The sequence below is a fragment of the Sarcophilus harrisii genome, chromosome 1 (assembly GCF_902635505.1).
Source record: "Sarcophilus harrisii chromosome 1, mSarHar1.11, whole genome shotgun sequence".
Taxonomy (NCBI): Eukaryota; Metazoa; Chordata; class Mammalia; order Dasyuromorphia; family Dasyuridae; genus Sarcophilus; species Sarcophilus harrisii.
In genome coordinates this window covers 367,285,634-367,308,336 of record NC_045426.1, presented here as the reverse complement: position 1 = coordinate 367,308,336, position 22,703 = coordinate 367,285,634, and the positions used below count along the sequence as shown (strand labels likewise).

The 22,703-nt window shown below is 37.2% G+C and overlaps 1 protein-coding gene across 1 annotated transcript; it reads left to right on the top strand.

Moving 5' to 3' along the window:
- Positions 1 to 869: 869 nt before the first annotated feature.
- On the top strand, positions 870 to 21,895 carry SIGLEC15 (sialic acid binding Ig like lectin 15). Its single transcript, XM_031946001.1, has 5 exons — positions 870 to 1,063; positions 12,289 to 12,672; positions 17,544 to 17,903; positions 19,340 to 19,370; positions 21,814 to 21,895. Exons 1-5 carry the CDS (start codon positions 1,012 to 1,014, stop codon positions 21,893 to 21,895), a joined length of 909 nt encoding a protein of 302 aa, XP_031801861.1. The 5' UTR covers positions 870 to 1,011.
- Positions 21,896 to 22,703: the final 808 nt, after the last annotated feature.

Sequence of the window (22,703 nt, the reverse complement as noted above, 5' to 3'; positions counted from 1 at the left end):
TAGAGAGCAGACATCCATATATCCTGGAAACCCAGCATCTCATTATTCAGGTTTTGCAATTAACTTACTATTTAGTACCTAAGGAGCAAGTAATGACTTTGCTAGTGACTGCTGGGATATAGACTACCAGTAATATAGATAAAGACTCATCCAGCAATCATGATGAATTTGGACATAAGCTTTTGGCATTGGTGTTACATAAAACTGAGCTAAGTTTGAGTTTACTCTCCTGAGAGAAAAAGGAAGACAAGGAGAGATTGTGGGGAAAGGGAAGACATGATCCTGAAGCATTTGGAGAAACATTTGTATTTTTGTTTTTGTTTTGTTTGTGAAATAAATGTATCTTTGTATAAGAGAGAGATATAATGAGAGAGCAAGACTTATGGAAGCAGACAATAAAGATTCAAGCCTAGTTTCTGGTAATTATGGTCTGTGGGATTCTGGGCAAGGTAGGACTTTCAGCTAGAAAATCATCTGGCCTATACTCCTCCTTTCATTACCAGGGAAACCAAGGGCTCTCGAGCTTTAATTTTCTTATCTAGAAAATGAAGCCAGACCTCAACTTTCACTACTTCTTGCAACTGTTGGGGAGGGGGGGAAGTCAGGTCCAAATGAGATAACATATAAATCATTTTGTAAACTCCAAAGGGTTATGTAAATGTGAATTGTTGTTGGTTTGTTGTTGTTGTTATTCTAGCTACCTCAAAGAAAGATAAAGGAGATAGCATTGCAAGTTCCACTTCCCAGCTGTTCATCCTGGAAAATCATCCATTGTGGCTCCTTTCTAGGGTTTTCCACATGACTAAACCCCATGAGTCTTATCTAATAATACACCCTGCTGATTGGTATTATGGTTCAGTTCCTCCAGATACAGAATATTCCTAGCTGGTCTGGTTCCCTTAGACAACTAGCCCTTCCTCCCCTCCCCTCAATAGCCTATGCCCACCCAAGGTGGGATTTTACTGTTGGAGGAGGAGAAATACCTGAAAGAACTGAAAATCCTCAGAAAGTATGAGGTGGATCTTTGGGCTCCTGGTCTTCTTGGTCTGCCTTGTCAGGATGGGTGAGTTTCCAGTTTTCCTCTCTTCTCTGTCCTGGGTACATAGTATTCTCAGTAAAGCTTTATTCACTGATTGATTGACTCAGAATCTCAATTTCAGGTACTATTTCAGTCTCTAGGGATGACAAGTAATGAATAGGGAGACAAGTAAATCACAATGAACTGGGAATCAGGAGACCTGGAACCTAACTCGGATTTTACTGCTAATTGTAACCAAGTCATTTCACCTTTCTACACAGTCATTGCCTTATCTATCAAAAGGCAAAATGATTCAGGGCTAAGAGCTATTTATTTGGTGTTAGAAGACCTAGGTTTAAATCCCAGCTCAACTATCTGTTGTCATTTCATTCTGAGGGGTTCAGTTTCCTCATCTCTAAAACAAGTGGCTTAGATAATCTTAAAGGTACAGTTCAACAGTGGTGGCAAAAAACTAGAAAACACAGAGATGTCCATAAATTAGGGAATGGACAAATATTATGTGGCATATGATTTTAATGCAATACTACTGTGCTATTAGAAATGATAAGTTCAATGATCTTAGAAAAATATGAAAGGACTTGCATGAAATAATAAAGAGCAAAATGAACAGAACCAAGAGAACATTATACATAGCAATAGCAATATTATTTTTAAAATGATTTTCAGTAAATGCCATTTTGAATATTATGAATATCCAAATTAACCATAAAAGACATATGAAGAAAGATGCTATCTGCATCTAAGAAAGAATTGATAAATAGAAGTATGTATAGCATAACTTTATACATACATACCTATTTGTATCTAATAGTGGCTATCTTTAGGATTGGGGGAGGGGAAAAATTTCTATAAACTTTATTATATAGTTAAAAGTAATAACAATTTGTACATAATAAATTTGCAGTTTCATGTATAATCATCTTTTTGTTTTATTATGCTGTGGAAGTGCTTATTTTATTCCATGAAATAAAAATAAAATAAATGTGGCAAAAAACCATCTTCTATGGTCCACTGTTAGCATCACTGATATACCACCAGTAGCAGACAAAACAGCAGAGTTGACAGAGCTCGTATTCTCACACATTTTGCATCTTCTCCGTCAATTCTCTTTATTATATGTAGTTTGGAGATTATAAGTATTTGGTATGAAGACATCTATTAAGTTTTAATGGATCAATGTTAGTCTGAGTGATGGTGGCTAATAATTCAGTCTATAAGAATAGTTCCATTTAAGTATGGTTTATTGGCTGAGTTCTTCCAGACATTTGTATTCATAGTTCAAGAGTTTGTGGGCAACTGGGTGATAGAATAGAGCACTGGGCCTGAAAGTAAAAGGACCCAAGTTCAAATCTATCTTCAGATACTTAGTAGCTGAATGACCCTGGGCAAGTCACTTAACCCTATTTGCCCTAGTTTCCTCATCTGTAATATGAGCTAGAGAAGGAAATGGCAAACTACTGCAGTATCTTTGCCAAGAAAACTCCAAATGGGGTTGAAAAAAAGTCAGGAACAAATGAAATAACTCAACAATGACAGGAATTTGTCATCTGCCAGTCCATGAGTTAAGTTCCTAGTAGGATGAGGCAAGACATTTCCTGCAATCTTTCATGGGAGATCTTCCTCTCCAGAGAAGAATAGTTCCTCTTATACCACATTCTATTGATTGAAAGATTCTTAGAATGTTAAAACTATAAAGGGCCTTAGCAATCACCAAGTCCAACAAGAAAATTATTCTAGATGCAAAGAAATTGGTTTCAAATCCTGTCTCTGACGCTCACTTCCTGGGTGTCACTTACCCCCGTTACAAAATGAGGGTATTAGACTCAACGGCCTAGACAGTTTATTCCAGCTTGAGGTCTACTAGTTTATCATCCCTCATTTTATAGGTGAGGAAAATAAGATCCAGAGAGGGGGAATAATTTCTCCAAGGTCACACAAAGGCAGAGATGAGAATCAAATTGTAAAAGTCTTCTAATTCCTACCCCAAATGTTTTTTCTCCAATGCACTGCTTTATGGGGGGTTCTTAAAGTGGTTATTTCTCTGGATTCCTATAGCATAGTAATCACTGCCTAGTTCAATATTTCTCAACATAAATAGGTATCCATAACATTCACTAACTTAGACCCCCTGTGCCCTGAACTGCCACAGACCCTAGAACACCTCTCTCTGAAGCTTAACCATGGAAAAGGAAGGTGAAAGGAAGAATTGAATGTAGAAAAAGGGGAGGAAAAGAAGATTGATCACTCTGGTACTTATAGGTTTTGTTTTGCTTTTAAAAGGATCTTTTACATGCCAACAAAAATTTTGCCACAGACCCACCCATGAATAAGTGGTTGAGAAGCCTTGCTCTATACCACCCACCCAGATGAATCATATATTGCTTTATTACATCTTTTCTGTGATTTATGTTTTATAATTAAATCATTCACCATTTAGTGCTCCATACATTTATCTTTTACCCAGTCAATCAATTTGTAAACTCCTTGTAGTCAGAGTCATACAAAAATATTTCCCTATTGCTCACACCACCACTCGGAGCAGAATACAGCTTAGATATAACCAGAAATACAGTATGAGTAGAGTTCACATGATCCAGGTCACAAAGGAGTTCATGAAACTCAGGCTGTCTAGCCATTATTTAGATACTCCTCTAACATTATTGCTATACTTTGATAAATATATTATCCCCAGCTGTAGAACACTGGCAGAGTGGTCTTTTAAAAAAGAGAGATAAGAGAGAAAGAAAGAGGAGAGAGAGAGAGAGAAAGAGAAAGAGAGAGAACAGAGAGAGAGAGAGAGAACAGAGACAGACAGAAAGAGAGAGAGAGAGAGAGAGAGGTGTCAGCTGATATGAGTCAGTCAGAAAGTGGGGACTTGAACTGGTACAGGGAATAAGTGGCCAAAAAATTTTAGCCACATATGGCCCCAAAACTGCACATGCCTGATCTATGTGTTCCATGTAACACGGAAACAAACAGCCACAGCTAAGAATAAACACAACCAACTGCATTCCTTCTTTCTTCCTATCAGTTGACATTTTTCACTAAAACCACAACTCTGACTTTACCCTGAAATTTCCAGAAAAGTCATCTTGTGATAATAATTCCCATTACTATAGTTTTAAGATTTATAAAGAATTTTCCTCAAAACAATTCAAAGACATAAGTTATGAAAATTTTATAATCCTGATTTTATAGAAGAACTTGAAGCTCTAAAGACACAATAACTTTCCAAAAGTCCAAGTAGGCTAGCACCTTTCCACTATCCTATAGTGAGGAAGAATAGAGGTTTGCACACTCCCTCTCTACCCCTGGAACCCATTTATCTATCAGTATGGGAGCTTAGCTATTTTTAGCATAAGATATGTAAAGTGTTTCCAAGAATTACACAAATATGAGGTAATAATAATAACAATATTAATAATATTACCCAGCATCCTGTTGGGCAACTATATTTTAAATCTATCTCTTCTGCCTTTTACCTACCTACATATATTCCCTGGCTTCAATATCTGTTTCTCCCTTTAATTTTGTCTGTGGATGCTGATCCCAGCTAACTATCAAGTTGTGAAGCAGCTTGACATACCAGGGCAGTAAAGTTGGTATGGTGATCAGAGCTATTCAATCACTACTATTTGTTCTTTACCCTACTATTAAGTAGTTTCTCAACATAAATATTCCTTTACCACTCTGGGGAGTAATATCAAAAGGTTTATAAGTCTCTTCATCTTTTTGTTAGCTCCAATCCCCCAGCCAGAAATAGCACATCTGGTAAAAATACTTCAATGTTGCATCTATCTCTATTTCTTTTTTAAGTATCTTTTTCCCTCAGTTGCCTCTTCCCAATTATATTCCCAATAAGCACCTGCACTAGCAAATATTAACAGTTAACACTGTTAGAAAAAAGGAGATCCACAGGTCTCCCCCTTGCCAAAAAAAAAAAAGATTTCAGTCTCTCATGAAGTTACTCAAGGGGAGAAAGAAGATTCAGGATTACTACCTTCAAGTATGTAATTGAGGGTAGAAAATGGAGCAATACAGTTTCTGTCCGAATGCATCCTGTATAATTTTGTGCCATGAGCAATCTCACTCCCAAAGTCCTACCCTTTTTCTTTATGGTTGTATCTCTTCCTCTGACTCCACAATCTCCACATGGCTTTTTAATAGCTTCCATTTCTCCAAAATCTGCATGTCCTCTAATCAGGAGGTATATTCTTTGATTCTGTTCCCTAAAGTTCCTGAATTGACTTTTAAAGTCCAGTCAGAAGCATGGCCTATTCTTCTTAATTCAACCTTGAGTAAATCATTGAGTGTCCCTGGGCCTCATCTTTCTTAAATGGAAAATAAGGAAGTTAGAATAACTAATCCCCGAGATTCCTTCCAGGTCTAGATCTATTATCTATAATCCCATAATAAGTATTTTTTTTAAGAAATAAGTCTTCCTGACTAACTCATACATCATAAAAAGATCACCAAAAGTTTCCACTTAGTTCAACATCCATTCTTTGACCTCTTTTCTGTAATTAGGTCTAAGTAAAACAAATTACTTATAATAAACAAAGCCTTGAAACAGAAAGCAGATATAGGATCTAGCAATGACTTTGCCAATAGCAGTGTGATCTTAAGCAAGCTAAATCACCCTCTGGGCTTCATTCTCCCCTCCTGTAAAATGAAGGAGTTAGATTTAATGAATGCTAGAATTCTCTTCCACTTTAGCACTCTATCATAATAACTTACATAAAGCCTTTCTAGAAACTTTACTGAATCTAATAATAATCCTGTTATTATTTCCATTTTATAGATGAGGAAGCCGAGTCTGAAAGGTAGAGAGTTGGTTTCTAAGCCAGGGAGATCTGAGATCAAGCCCCTCCTTTGACATATAATGACTGGGTGACCCTAGTCAAGTCACTTTAGCATTCTGAGCAACACTCTTAAGACTTTAAATTATAGAGAAGGTATCAGCTGCATTAAAAAAAAAAAACAAAAACAGTTTCTTTGCTTGAAAGTTCCCTAATCCAATGAAATCACAGATCTTGTCTATATCCCTTTGTTGTTAATTTTCAGTTGTATCCAGCTCTTCATGACCCCATTTGGGGTTTTCTTGGCAAAGATATTGCAATGGTTTGCCAATTCCTTCTTTAGTTCATTTTACAGGGTTAAGGGATTTGCCCAAGGTTGCACAGCTACTAAATCACTGAGATTAGATTTGAACTCACATCCTCCTGACTCTAGGCCCAGAGAGGTATCAATTGTCCCTTTGCAATCCTTACATATGAGGTAATTAAGACCAGAGTAAAGTGATTTGCCCAAGAGCATACAATTAGAAGGTATTAGAGCCAGAACTTGAACTGTTAGCATCTGAAGGAGCCCTCAGTTTAATTATATTCAATTAAATTAAAGTAATACACTTTCTACAATGTACTATGCTAAATGCTGGGAAGACTAAGAGTTCCCACCCTCTAGAAGCTTATATTTTATTCATATAGTACTTATTGAATATCTACTCTATGCCCAGCCCTTTCTCATCCTCATTAAGTTGTCCCACTCTCTTTTTTGGAAACAGAAACTTGAAGGCAGCTCCATTGTGCCCATAATTCAGATAAAACTGTACTAGAGTATTGGATTTGGAGCCAGATGCCACAGGTTCAAATCCCAGTTCTTCCACTTACTACCTGAGTGGTCTTGGGCAAGCATTTGAGACTCATTTTTCTTGTAGTTAAATGAGGGGACAGAGGTCTAGATCCCTTCTAGCTCTTTTATCATTTGGTTTGTGTTATTTACTCCATCAACTAAAGCACCAAGCCTTTGCTTCTTGAAATTCCCCAAATAATTACAACCAATATCTGCCCTTTCCAGTGATCATCAAAGGAGGGGAAGGAACATTTTAGCGTCAACAGCAGCAACTACTTTTTGCCCCTGCTCCTAGTCTTGACATGGCCCACTCTCCTGACAGGCCTGCAAAGGAAAATAAAGAAGTAGAAGATATCCATTCAAAGACAGAACCCTTTTAAAGTCCAGAAAAAAAAATGCAGAGGAGAGTAAAAAGTGATAGATGGAATCCATGTTGTTAGAATTGACCAACTGGAATTCCTCCAGAAAAGAGTGATCAATTTAATCAATAACCATTCATAGAGAATTTGATGTTGAATTAAATTGAAGGCAATTGAAGAGTATTCTGGAGTTAGAAGGAATTATTTCATTTAGTCATAAAAGCACATATTGATAGCTGGAAAGAACTTCTAATCCAGACCTCTCATTTTACAGATAAGGAAACTGAGATTCAGAAAAATTCAATGACTTTCCCATGACTACACAGTTTAGTCAATGACACAATGGCAACTAGAAGGCAGGATCCTGGGCTCCCAGACCAGTACACTTTCTACAGAACAGTACTTCCCAGCGTCAGTGCTATATAACCACTCTCTAGTCCAATGACCTCCTCTAAAAATTGAGTTCAGGCCAATTTTCTCTCTCTCTCTCTCTCTCTCTCTCTCTCTCTCTCTCTCTCTCTCTCTCCCCATATATATAGGGGTGATCTCTGTCTGAGAGCAGCTGATATATGCTTATCTGTCACTAAAGAACTAAATCAACAAAGACAAGAGTTAAATAAAATAAGAGTAACAAACTCCAAAGTGCAGCGCTCATACTTTAATATTTCAAAGATCTGAAATCTCCATTTGTTTAATGTGAGTTAGCTTTGCTTGCCCGACTAGACTGTCAGCTTCCTGAGGGCAAGAACCTTGATTTCTCTACTTTTTCTGTTTGTCTCACAGAGTCCAATATAAGTGTTCAGTGCCCATAATAAGAAATAACAAGTTCATATTTTTTCATAACTATACCCCACAATGGGCAAACAAGGCCCTATAAACCAGCTTAGAGAAAGCAAGTGTAGACAAGGAACTTCGTACCTGCCTACTCCCTCGTAACTCTCCTAACAGTCAAGTTATACTAGAATAATGCATTGGAGCTTCTCTACAGATTAGTTTATCAAAGATGCACAATCTAAAAAGGCTTCAAGCACAAGTGGAAGGGGAGGACCCTGGAGGACTCCAAGTAGTTGTTCCTTTAACGAGGAAAGCTGGATTGGATGAAAAATCAAAAAGGGAATGGATAAGATTCCTCTTCTGGATGAGAGAGCAGGTGTGAACAGTAAATGTCAATCTGGAATTGGGAAGCACGGAGTTGAGCCAAACCAAATGTTTTTAGCCCTAAGTATTTCTGTTTTGATTTTTCAATCCAAGAACCATTGAAAGCACACTTTAGATTTGATTTCCCTAGATACATTCACCAGAACATCAATGTGTAAGAGGGAGCCAGGGCCCACGCCCACTTGGGTTTGGCTTGTTCTGTAAACAGGAAGCCAATCCCCCACCCCCAATAGCAAAAGAGCCAAGTTTATGACACTTGATGAAATGGTCTCTCTGTTCCATATCCAGACACAGATAGAAACCTGGCCAGGGAGTGTGTTTTTCCTATACAGATTTCTTTCTTGCATTAAGCTTTCCCTATAATTTTTACCCTTTGGTCCTAGTTCTACTTGCTAGAGCCAAATTAATTGTTCCTTATTCGTTATGATTTCTCATCCCTTTGTCCATCCTGGATTCTATGACTTATCAGGGTCCCAAACATAAAGTGCTTCCTACAGCCAAACAGTGCTCCAGATTGTGGCCAGACCTAAACTGTGAATCTCTCCCCTTCCTTATTCTAGATACTACATTTCAATTAATGCAGCTTAATATTACATTAGCTTCATTAGCTCCCAATGCCAGGATAGTGAGTGAGTCTGAACTTGTGACCCACTCAAATTCCCAAATCTCGCAGACAAACTGCTCTTTGGCCATTGCAGCCAGCGTGTATTTGTTCTGTTAATTTTTAGAACCCTAAAATTAGGATTTTTTACATTTATAGTGTAGTCACTCCATCTACTAGAAACTCAAATTCAAATGTGACTTCAGATATTGTGTGACCCTGGTCAGGACACTTATCTTCTGTCTGCCTCAATTTCTTCAATTATAAGATAAGAAGAATAATACCACCTACCTCCTAGAGTTGTTGTGAGGACTAAATGAGATAGTATTTATAAAGCACTTAGCACAGTGCCTGGCACATAGTGTTATTGTTGTTCAACTGTTTTTCAGACATGTCCAATTCTTTGTGACTCCACTTGGGGTTTTCTTGGCAGAGGTACTGGCATGATTTGCCATTTCCTTCTCCAGCTCATTTCACAGATAAGAAAACTGAGATAAACAGAGACTAAGTGACTTGCCCAGGATCATACAGCTAATAACTATCTGAAGCCTTATTTGAACTCAGAAAGATGAGTCTCTGACTCCAGGCCTGATAATCCATTTACTGTACCATCTAGCTGCCCTTGACCATAATAGATGTTCTATAAATGTTTATTTCCTTCCTTCCTTTTGATAAATTTTCTAGGTGGTATATTTTCACTACTTTTTATGCATAAGTCATCCCTTATAATATCCTGTAGCCTTATAATATCCACTTTGCATCCCTTCATAGATTTTAAGATTATTTGCAACTTTACTTCTTCCAAGATGATGGAATATTCAAAACTATATAGCATCAGTAGGAGAATATTTAAATTTTTAAAAATGGACTTTTTCAGAAAAAAATTGGTATATAATTTCCCAAATACAATCCAGTCTGACCTCATACAATTCAATGCACATCCTAATGGACTAAGCCAATGGGTTGTTTTGTCAACTATATATCATAATCTTCACAATACAGTATTCTGCAGTCAGTGGTTTTTTCCTATTTGGATTATTAGGCAAATCTTTTTTGAATGGTTATGGCTCTCATTAATGAGGCCTAATAGTTTTCAAGAATTTGAAATAATTAGGATACTATGATCCACAAACAGAATCTGAAAAACTTCTCCATGTATCAGGAATCTCTGCTTTGTCTCTTATATTTATGTCCTCTATACTAATTGTTGGGTTTTTTTTACCTAGTTGTTTAAATAGAATGGATTGTCATTACATATACACAGAGTCCTAATTTAATGTCAATATAGTCTTTGTTTCTTGAGAATAGCTAAAAAAGTGTCTAATTGTTCTTTGTCTTACAGTGACAAGCATAGGACTGGGTGGGAACAAGGCAGGTATTCAAGAAAATCTTGGTTCAGTGACTGAAATCTCATCCTGGTGGATTGACACCCTTGATGGGGAGACATCCTAAGTTGTAAAATACAACAAGAATCTGACCTATAAAATCTTATGAGATGCTGAATTTTAGTAGGGATGATAACAAAGTAGATCACAACTAAAAGAAGGCAACAGGATAATGGAAACCATGTTATGTGATAAATGACTGAAAGAACTGGGGATGTTTAGACAGCAGGTAGGAGAGGTGAGGAAGGAAGGAGATAAAATTGTTGTATTTAAATAGTTGAAGGTCTGAATGTAGAAAACTGATTAGATATTCTCTAGAGGAGGAACGCTTAATCTGGAGTCCATGTTTAGGTTTCAAGAGGTCTGTGAACTTAGACAAAAAAATTTATATTTTTATATATCATTTCCTTCAATTGCAGAGACAACAAAGACTATTCTGAGAATGATACTTGTTTCATCAGACTCTTGAGAGGTCCACCTCACACAAAAGGTTAAGAACTCTATTCTATAGGGAAAAGCTTGAAGGAGGGAGGGAATATTTAAAAAAGACTTTCTAATAGTCTGAGCTGTGTAGCAATAGAATTGGCTGCTGAGGTAGTACCTCATCACTGGGATTATACATAAAAATGTTCCATTGCCATCTGAAAGGAAAAAAAAAAAAAAGATACCCACATGATAAAGTAATCTCCAAGATTTTTTTGGTTCCATTCCTATCTTGACTGGGCCAGGAAATCATTTCTTTCTGATTGGTTATAAATGTCTCACCCTGTTTAGCTTTCCATGGTTTCGCTAGAGCTTCTTCTAATGCAGATGTCTGCATTCTACATCCAGTAGATGTACTAGTCCCTCCCTATCTTAATGGAGTATCTGGTAAAGAGCTATAATTTGCAAAGTCCATACCTAGCAAAGGCACCCATTTGTAAGATGGGTTTCTGGGAATGCAGCCATGAGAGGAAGGCCCATTTGCAATCTTGAGTTTATTAGCATCATAACAATAAAGATTTCACAATCTATTAGCTTGCTTTATAAACAGAACAGTTCAGGTTCTCTATTGTCCCTATCAGAGAGAGGAGATTGCCACCAAACCCCTTCTCAATGACATTATTGGTGTCCATTCTAGAAGACTCTGCTAAGGGAGATCAATGGCACATGCTCTAGTTTTTTCAATAAGATACATATACTCTCCTGAAGAGAATTCTTGCAATAAAGTTACATCTCACTTATGTAGCAAATCACAAGGGAAGGATTTCTACTTTACCTTTACCCAGTTCAGCTCCTTAGTGGCTCCATCAGTCTCATATAAAACTTAGAATAAAATGTAATCTCCTTCAGGGGAGAGACCATTTCATTTTTTTCTTTGTGTCTTCAGCAGCTAATACAATGCATGGTATAAATTAATTAGATGCTTAATAAATGATTGCTGCATTGAACTGGGAAAGAAAATAAAGTTCTGCTAATGGACTTGAGCTAGAAAGGTTTTGAGTTTGGACTGAGCTAGGAATTGTTTGTCATCCAATGACCAACCTAGCTAAGTAGAATGAAGCTTATTCTTCTCCAGAAAGTCACCTACCATTTGATGAATTGGGATGGGTGCGGGTGATAAAATAGTGAATGAAAGAAAGGCAATGTGATGTAGTTGGTAGAGAGCCAGTTTCAGATCATGAAAGCCTGTATTTGAGTCCTAACACTCATAAATTCTGGCTGTGTTAACATAGGAAAGTAATTTCTAAGTGATACAGGCAACTCTCTAAGACTCATTTACAGAATTACCACATTACATTGATGGAAGTAATTTTCTATGACAATGAAATCATGGGTTTCAACCCCATTTTTTTAAATGATGAAATTGTTTGCTAAGGGTATGTACATAAATGTGTATGTGTGCATGTATGTATGTGTATTATGTGAGTGAGAGGTTTAAATCTGTATTGGTGGAGGGTATTGATATTGTGCATGCTGAAGGAAAAAAGGCAAAGGCAAAGTACAGGAAAGAGAGGCTTAGGGCCCTGAATGAAAACTTTCTCCAACAACAATTTCACCTGAGTAGTCTTGCCTAAAAATGTCTCTTTTAATCCTGTTACTTTGAGAAAACTAATGCTGGTATTTATCTCTTAGGTGTCCCATCTCACAAATGGTCCATGCAGGTCCCATCAGATGTGACAGGGGAAGCCGGCGGGGGCGTTGTCCTGCTTTGCACCTTCACCCACCCCCACAAGTATTATGATGGCATGATCACAGTTATCTGGAGGATCCGGGAGCCCTACAATGGGAGCCAAGTGTTCCGCTGTGTGGTTCACAGCTCCAGTGACCATTGCCAGACCGCTGTCAGCTACAAGGGCAAGTACAAACTGCTTGGCAACCCACGACACAACAACATCTCCATCAGGATTGATAACTTGACATGGGCTGATGGCAACCGGTATTTCTGCCGGGTAGAATTTGCTGGAGACATCCACGATCGCTATGAGAGCAGGAGTGGAATACGACTGCACGTGATTGGTGAGGCAAGCATTCAGTTACCCCTCCTTACTGAGCTTTAGGACGCTCTGGACCTCATTCTGAGCAGAGCAGCCTGTCCTACAGGGACCAGCCCTTATCTGCCATTGGGGAAAATGCCCTGAGACATCAAGACAGAAGGGATCTTATCTAATCCAAGGACTCTTAACCTTTTTTATGACATGAACCCCTCTGTCAGTAAAGCCTAAGGACTTAATTTTTTTAGTATATATAATTAGAATATATAAAATATATCATGTTACAAAGAAATCAACTAAATTGAAATTCACTTATCAAATTATTTTTTAAGTTCCTGGACTCCATGATAATCCAGGCCTCTTATTTTTCAGATGATAGAAATGGGATACAAGAGGAGCTTATGTTTGAGGAGTGAAGATCAGAGTAAGGCAGTTCAAAGCGCACTGGATTTAGCATCAGATCCAGATTCGTTCATTTCCCACCTGAGTGACTGATGCAGGGCATTTAAATTCTCTGGTTTTCAACATCCTTATAATGAGAGGATTATATTAGATGACCCCTATGGTTCCGTCTAGATTTAAAATCATGATCCTATGATCCTCATGCTAAAATACATGCTAAATCCTCATGCTAAAAATACAAGGACCAAATTGTCAACATTTAATTATACATACTAAATAATAGTGTAGCATAATAGAAAGTAGGGATGGATTTGAAGACAGAAAATATGGGTTCAAATCTGGTATTTATTAGCTGTGTGACTTTGTGGATACCACTTAATTCTCTGAACATCAGAATTACCCTTTGAACTCTCTCTAGTTTATATATATTCCTTCTAAAAGAAGATGCCCAGACCTGAACAATGTCTGACCAGGGCACCATATGGCTGGAATTATTTCCTTATTCCTGAAAGTAATGACTCTCTTCACTCAACCAAAGATCATAGCAGCTTCCTTGGCTGCTGTATCATTATATTGATTCATTTCAGTTGAACAGTCTAGGGTTCTTAGAGGACTTTCAGTTCCCTAAGTATCAACTCCATCTCCCCATACTCTCTATTTCAGAATCATTTCTATTTATCCATGCCCCTCTTACCTTACGCTTGTATAGTCGATTTTTCCCAATTAATTATCATCTTATTAATATTGGCCCAAAGTTCTAACCTGTCAAGATCTTTTTGAATATTGAATCTGTCAAGCAGTGGCATTAGCTCTCCTTCTCAGATTATATCCTCTACAGATTTTTTAAGTACCAAGTTATTGCTGTCAAGGGTACCATTATCCGCTCCCCTCCCCCCCAGCTCCTGAGACTCAAACTAAATGTCATCCACAATTCCTCAATTTCTCACCTCCTCTTAACCAATTTGTTGCCAAGGTCTGTCAATTTTACCTCTATAAGATCTTCCCCCTTCTCTCTTCTACTACTACTACTTGTATAGGCTCTAATTGTCTCACACTTGGATTATTATAATATGCTACTGACAGCTCTGCCTGCCTCAAGTTTCCTCCAGTTCCAGTCTATCCTCCACTGAGCTGTCAAAAGTGATCTTCCTAAAGTGAAGATCTGCTGTAGAGAAGGAAAAACTAGACTACCTTATGGAATGCAAAAAGGATAGTTTTGATTATATTAAGTTAAAACGTTTTTGTAGAAACAAAGCCAATGCAGACAAGATTAAAAGGGAAGCAGTAAACTGAGGGAAAAAAAAAATTTTACACCCAATTTTTTACATTCTGATAAAGGCCTCATTTCTAAAATGTATAGAGAATTGACTCAAATTTATAAGAATGATCCTGAACTAAAATTGTGGTTGGTTGTGGTCCTACATTCTCAGAGAGAACTAAAATGACATCACTATGTTGAGATTCAAGTACAAGGTGTCCTGCTGTGGCTGATCAGACCAATATGAGCTTGGAAGCCTTTTGGAGATGTCTCTAGATTTGGGCATCTCACGTTTCTTTTTGAATTACTATAGTTCTTTCCACTGATTCCACTGATTCATCTCGTCAGTGGTAGATCTCAGACTCTACCTAGACTTCCTGATTCAAAGTACAATACTCTTCCTAACAAACTGTACTACCTCATATTTATTATAGTGAACCTGAGGGCCTGGGAAAGGATTCTGAATCATCAAAGAATTGTTTCTATTCAAAAGAACTTTCATCTTGCACATTTTGTTTTTTTCTAATTCACTAAAAAATTGGTGATACATACTTAGGACATAGAAGCTAAGAAAAAAAACTTCTGGGACTCTTAGAAGTAATCTAAAACAATCACAGATATAGATAAGTTCCCAAATATAGATGAAGTCTCAGAAAAGAAAAGTCGCAAAATCATACAAAATTATACTTTGAAATTTATAATATATAATATATATCTAAGCATACATATATAAACAGATTCACACAGACATGTCCAAATGTATGGGAAATGTTGAATTTAGAATGAAGAAATCTAGGTTCATATCCCCTTCCTTCCTTTTCTTTTATGACTACTCCTATTCCCATTAGAATGATTAGATACAAAAAAGATAACACATATTTCTATACTTCTCCTTTAGCTCCTAATTGACTGTACTTTTTTGTTATCATTTGAATGGAAAACCACTTCTCAGAACTCTTATAGAGGAGACCCATATAGAATAGATTGAAATTAAATTGTAAAAGGAGTTTCTGATGGATTAGGTGAATATCACTATAATGTTGAGTACAACAGTTATGATGGTAGTAACCAAAGTTTCTCATCTAGTCACTGAACTATGGCTTCTTGGATCACCTTTTCATTGATCTTTCTCTTATAACAATTCTTTTTTTAAAAAATAATATTTCCCCTAATTACATGTAACAACTATTTTTAATGCTCATTTTACATAAAGTTTTGAGTTTCAAATTCTTCCTTCACTTCCCACCGTACACTTTTCCCTGAGAAAGTAACTTCTCTGATATAGATTATACATGTGCAATCATGTAAAACATTTCTGTATTAGTCATTTTATGCAAGAAGAGAGAGAGAGAGAGAGAGAGAGAGAGAGAGAGAGAGAGAGAGAGAGAGAATATGCTTCAGTTTTTATTCAGACAATATCAGTTCTTTCTCTGGATGCAGATAGCATTTTTATTTTCATCATGAGTCCTTTGGGATTGTCTTGCTGCGAAGAGCTAAATCTGTCATACTTGATCATCACCCACTCTTGCCATCACTGTGCACAACTTCACTCAGAATCAGTTCATATTAGCCTTTCCAAGTTTTTCTGAATCCACCTGCATTCATTACATTCAAGTACCACAGCTTATTCAGCCATACTCCAATTGATACAAGGGTGTCTACTCAATTTCCAATTCCTTGCCACTACAAAAAGAGCTGCAACAAACACACTTTTGTATGTGTGTGTCCTTTTCCCTTTTTTATAATCTCTTTGGGTTACAGAACCAGTAGTAACATTGCTGGATCAAAAGGTATGCACAATTTTATAGCCCTTTGGATATGGTTCCAGATTGCTCTCCAGAATGGCTGGATCATTTTCCAACTCTGCCAGCAAAGCATTAGGGTCCCAGTTGTCCCCACATCCCTTCCAACATTTATCATTATCTTTTTCTGTCATCTTAGCTAATTTGATAGGTTTGAGGTAGTGACCTCAGAGTTGTTTAAATTTAATTAATTAAATTAAATTTGTTTTAATTTTAATTTCTAATCAATAGTGATTTAGAACATTTTTTTTCATATGACTATAAATGGCTTTAATTTCTTTATCTGAAAATTCCCTATTCATAGCCTTTGACCATTTATCAATTGAGGCATGACTTGTATTCTTATAAATTTGACTCAATTCTCTAAAAATTTGAGAAATGAGGTCTTTATCAGAGATACTTACTCTAGACTTTCCTAATTTGCTTATGCTATCACCCTTCCTGTGCAAATCATGAACCCAATTTTCTTATACCATTTCTTAAAACCATAGCAGCCTTGAGGTCTGGTAAGCTCCCCCCCATTTCCTTTTCATTCTTAACTAGATAATTGTTCACTTCTCCCACACACATTCCTTATTTTTATTATTATTTATGAATTATTTAATTTACTTTATTAATATTTAATTAATTGGCTGTTTTATTATTATTTAATTAATTATTCCTATATCTGACCCTCTCATTTCCTTACCCACTAAGAGTATTATATATCCCAAAGTTTTCCATTTTAAAATCTCTAACCTTTTTTTTAGTAGCTAGACTAGACTAGGCTAGAAAGTCAAGTCTCATGCTTTGCTCTACCTCAGGATCATAGACTGTCTACTTCCCAAGGGGTCCTACCAGAGTGGTGGAAAAAGCATGGGGAAGAAATGAAAAAGTGTAAAGATACAAAATTGGGACACTTCCTCCAACCTCCTGGTCAAGAATTGTCATTGAGGGGTAGCTAGGTGGTGCAGTGGATAGAGCACCAGCCCTGAAATCAGGAAGACCTGAGTTCAGACACTTAACAAACACTTCCCGGCTGTGACCCTGGGCAAGTCACTTAACCTCAATTGCCTCAGCAAAAAAAACCAAAACAACAACAAATTGTCATTGAGAACAAGTAGGAAGATCTAAGTTATGGCAACACAAGAGAATTACTGAAAGTTTAGAGCTACAAGAGGTCAGAGACTGGAATAAATTTACAATTCTAAATCCTCTGATCTTAGAGATCATAAGAGTCCAACCCCTTCATTTTTCAGATAAGGTAACTGAGTTTCAGAGAAATGAAGAGATTTGTTTAAAAATTACACTGCTAGTAAAAGAACTGGGATTTGAACCGGGGTCCCCAATTCCACCACATTCTACCACACCCATGCTGTCTCACTTCATGACCTACAGAGTGGGAAGCAGTGCCCTCATTGCATGCTTCGTTTGACCTTGGTGGCTTCCCCCCAGCTGCTCCCAGGATTGTCAACATCACTGTGCTACCAGGCCCTGACCACGTTTTTAGTGCCCGATGCACCGCAGAAGGGGAGCCCCTGCCCTCCCTCATCTGGACTGGTCCCAGTGCTGGCAACAGCACCTCCACCTACAGCCAGAGTCATCAGATCACCAAGGAGCTCCATGCTCTGGCCCAGGACGGCCGTTACACCTGCACCGCCTTCAACAGCCTAGGCAAGGCTGAGGGCAGTGTCTACTTCTACAAGTTCCGAGCAGCCAGTGACACATCGGTACTTCTGACCCTCCTCTTTGCCCTGGGAATCAAACTCCTCCTGCTGCTGGTGATTCTGGGGGCCGTGGTGTACCAGAGGAAAGGTGGGTACCTCTATCAGGTGTTCCCTAATATAAGAATTCAACAAGAATCCAAAAACAAAGAAAAAAGCTGTCTATGTTTTCACAGTTTATTACAATTCCATGGTTCACTGAGGATTTACAATAGAGACATTTTAATGGGATAGTTAGGTGACCCCATAATGAACAGAAAACTGGGCCTGGAGGCAGGAAGACTCATTTTCCTGAGTTCAAATTTGACCCTAGATACTAGCTGTGTGATCCTGAGCAAGTCACTTAAGACAGTTTGCCTCAGTTTCCTTATCTGTGAAATGAGCCAGAGAAAGAAATAAAAAATCATTCCTGTATCTCTGCCAAGAAAAGCTCAAAAGAGTTCTCAATGAGTGGGAAACAATTTAAATTGCTCAAAAACGAGCTAAATTGTATTTTTTTGAAAATTATATTTTTCTTTCTCTGTCACTGAAAATTATATTTTTTCTTTCTCCTAAAAACTTAAAATTCTTTTTTAAAAATTTCATTCATTTTACATGTTGGTATAGATGAAGGCAATCATTCTCATAAGAGCATAAAATGTTAGTGCTTAAAGGACCTTAGAGATTACCTAGTTCAATCCCATTTTTAGAAACAAACAAATTAAAGACCAAAGAGTTTGGATTGTAAGGCCTTGGTTTATGCTGGAGTTCCGCACTAATTAGGTATGTGACCTATGGCAAAATGACTTTAGCTCTTTAGGCCTTACTATGTTCATTTCTAAAATGAAGGAACTGGCCAGATAATCTCTAAGATCCTTCTAGTGCTAACATTTCACAACCCGGTGAGAGTGAACAACAATTCACTCTCAACGTGTAAATGAATTCATTTACACATTAAATGCAAAAAATTGCTATTATATAGATTATTTCAGAACAACAAAAAAAAAGTCCAAAGCCAAATCCCTTCCTTGTTATTGTTGAGGGCATCACTATTCTTCCCAGTTTCCTAGGCTTACAACCTCATCCTCAACTTCTCACTCTCATTTATCTTACATACCAAATTTGCTTACAAATTTTGTTTTTATTATTTTTTCAGAATCTCTCCTATAGCTAATATATATTGTCTACCTATAAAATATATTTATAAATATCATTTTATATAACTTAACACATTAATTTTATTATATATTATATTAATTATTCTGATAATTTCTTTAATATGTATATAAATAAATTTATTATATATTGTATTATAAATATTACTTATATAATGTATAACATATTCTGTTATATCTTACAATGTGTAATATTATATATCTCTAATATAAAACATAAAATAATATTTTATATATATATAAAATTTCTCTTCTCCTCACTCATAAAGGCACAGTCTAAGTCTAAGCCCTAATTACTGCCTACCAAGAGGGGACTTGCTTCATTGGAATAGAGGATGGCATTTATTGTTATACTCTCTGTCTTATCCTACAGTGCATTCAACAGCCCAAGAGACCCTGTCCCGGTAAGCAAGTCATTCTCCATCTTCCTTACTCTTTTCTTAGCCTATAAATAGGATTCCTCTCTTTTCCAGTAGTTCAGTAGAGCTGCTTTTACCTCCTACATTCTATTGCTAATTCTGAGGGCCTCACATTCATGGCATTATAGGGTCATAGACCAGAAAGTGGGACTTGTGCTAGGACCAAAGTTATCCGGTACCAGTCAGGCAGAATGTACCATTCTCTTCTCTATTCCCATCCAACCTTTCATTTGAGATGCAGTTGAAGTTTCTCTGATCCCATAGTTTCACTGGAGCAGCAAAGCCAAGATAGGCCCATCTGTGACCACACTGGCCTGTCAGGGGAACACTGACCACTGCTGGGGGTGACAAGCTGTATTAGAAAGCTCATTTTTTCCCTGACACCCACTCTAGCATGTGCCATCTAATTCATATAGACTTTGTGAGCTGGAAATCTCTGCTTACTACATGGCTTCTACCTCTACCTCATCCCTCAGACTTTGGCATACCCAAAAATACCCTATTTCTTACTCAAGTTACTTGTGGTTTGCCTCAGCTCTTCTGGGCTGGCCCTTCTTTGGTCTAAATTCTGAAATAATCAAATCTCAGGAACAGCTTTCCTGACTTTTAGGGGAAAACTACCCCATAGGACTCTAGTAGATGGCATATAGAAATATATATTATAGAAATCCTTACCTATTACAGGTGGACAAACCCAAACCCTAATCCAGAATTTTATAACAAGTTCTGGTTTTGAATCTGGAAGAAACTGGAATGTTTTAAAATGGTCCCTTGTCCCTCCCTGAGCCAGCAAATCTGTTGGTTTAGAATCTTGTATCTGGGAAGAAAAAGGGAATGTCAGAGTCTTTCTAGACTCCTGGTGGAAGCTACCCGCATTGTAACAGGAGGGATATTTTCCATAGATAAAGATTACCTCAATAGTCACGGCACGATGACAAAACACCTTAGCTTGCGCCATAGGAATAGGGAAGGCTGAAAGGTGGAACTGGAGGAAGGTGCTGAGGGTTGAGTTTTGCAAATAGTTTACACTAAGCCACCAGGGTTTCTGGAAAATGCTTCAATGGACTCGGTGAGAGAATCTAGATAATTTCACTATGCTATCAGTAGATAGGGTCACTGACTCTAGTCTTCTCTGAAATCAAACATTCCACAACATTTAGCAACAATCTGCTAAAAAGCTACAAATGCATTTTAGAAAATAGCCACTTTTTAAGAAATATGCTTCAAATATTGTTGCAGCTCCAAGGTTTCTGAAGCATCATGGACTACAATACAGTAGTAATTGTAATCATCTGAGCCTATCAATAGTTGCAGAAAAGTATCCTACCAACTGGTAGGATACATGTGCTGATGATTTAGAGGTATCATCAGGACAGAGAAGAAACCCACCTGTCAGTAAGAAGGGTGGAAGTCAAGTCTGCATCCAAGGGAATAAGTAAAACAAAAGCCAGATCAAGTCAAGAAGGCTTTTTTTTTCTTTTCTTTTTTCTTTTCTTTCTTTTCTTTTCTTTTTTTTTTTTTGTTGTTGTTGTTGTTGTTGTTGCTGAGACCATTGGAGTTAAGTGACTTGCCCAGGGTCACACAGCCAGGAAGTGTTAAGTGTCTGAGACCAAATTTGAACTCAGGTCCTCCTGACTTCAGGGATGGTGCTCTATCCACTGCACCACCTAGCTGCCCACAAGAAGAGCTTCTTGAGAAAACAAAAATTGAAAGAGTGAAACAGAGATAGGAGTTGTGTTAGAAGTAGAGATGTCAATCCTCCATAGAATCAAAAAAGACATACAAGAAAACAGCTGTTGGTGAAATGATATTTTTGCCTGATGAAACATGGCTACCTGATCTGTCACTGATTGACTGAAGTAGTGAACAGCTTTCTCCACTCCCACCCTCCTCCCACACATACACACAATTTATCAGTTTTGTTAGCTTAAAATTGTGTTAAGAATTTTGGGATACCCTGTGTACATACACACACACACACACACACACACACACACACACACACACAAACTTTTAAATAGGGAGTATGTTTGTAAAAGAGCTGCAGGTTCAAGAAAGAAAGATGCAGTCCTTGCCCTTTAGGGAGTTTTATTCTGGTTGGATAGACAAGATTCCCATGCAGAAAACATTGAGAAAATGATATAAGACAGGAAGGACTTCATGGAAGAGGTGCCTTTTTAAGTTAGGACTTGAAGAAAAGGAAATATTTCATAGCTTACAGAGAATTAAGTTCGTTCAGATCCTAAATTTCTGTACTTCTAATACTGCTTGCTCTCCTGATTGCATTATAATTCAATTTGAAACAAATGTGTGCATCTGGTTTCCTATTTCTTAGTTGGGCCATTTCTTCCCTATCTGCTTGCCACCCCATTTCTCTGCTTGGGTGAATTTCTTGCCACCATGTTGTCAGCTGTTTTTTCATCAGCAGGCCCCAGGTTCAGGAATCCAATTATGAAAACTTGAACCACGGCAACAATCGGGCCCCACCAACAACTGCTGCCACACAATAATGAAAAGCTATAAAGCTGCAGCCTCTGAAAGATGAATCAGCCATGTGGCAAGTGACTCACTTCCTCCTTTTCTTGGATCTCAGGGCAAAAACCCAGTCCCCCTGAATTCAGCAACCCACAGCCCAGGGAAGCAGTCTAGTCATCCCAACCCCCACTTGATTGATCTCAACTACAAAATCACTCACACGAATTCAGAGATTAACAGGGAAATCAGAGCAGTATGTAACAATTTTTGTATGAAATATGATAGCTATCTAAACAAAAGAGAGACAAAGTAGAGAAAGAAAACTATAGATTAATATTCCTAATGAATATTAACATATGAATATTAAATTAAGCATTAGCAAGAGTATAAAACAACATATTACGGAGATAATTATATGTTATGATCAGGTTCTATTTATACCAAAAATATAAATTTGGGACTATAAAATAAACAATTAACTATAACAGAGTATTAACAAAAATAATAAAACTACATAATTATAGAAATAGGTAATGAAAAAGATTTTGTTTTGTTTTGTTTTACCAAAAACACTATTTGTTTCTATTAAAAACACTAGAAAAAGGAATAAGGAGAACTTTCCTTATGAAAAGTACTACCTATCATAAATCAAAAATAAACAATATATAGATATAAACAAGAGAACTTTCCAATGAAATCATGGCAAAACCAGGATGTTCACTATTACCACTAATAATTTATATATTTCTAGAAATACTAGCATTATAAATTAAGGTAACTCTGAGGTACCACTACACACCTCTCAGATTGGCTAAGATGACAAGAAAAGACAAGGACGAATGT

Bases quoted from the DNA above. Each gene is read 5' to 3' on its own strand.
- SIGLEC15 (XM_031946001.1), top strand. From the start codon at position 1,012: ATGAGGTGGATCTTTGGGCTCCTGGTCTTCTTGGTCTGCCTTGTCAGG. The intron at 12,673-17,543 runs GTGAGGCAAGCA...GCTTCCCCCCAG, and splicing joins AATACGACTGCACGTGATTG to CTGCTCCCAGGATTGTCAAC. The intron at 17,904-19,339 runs GTGGGTACCTCT...CTTATCCTACAG, and splicing joins CGTGGTGTACCAGAGGAAAG to TGCATTCAACAGCCCAAGAG.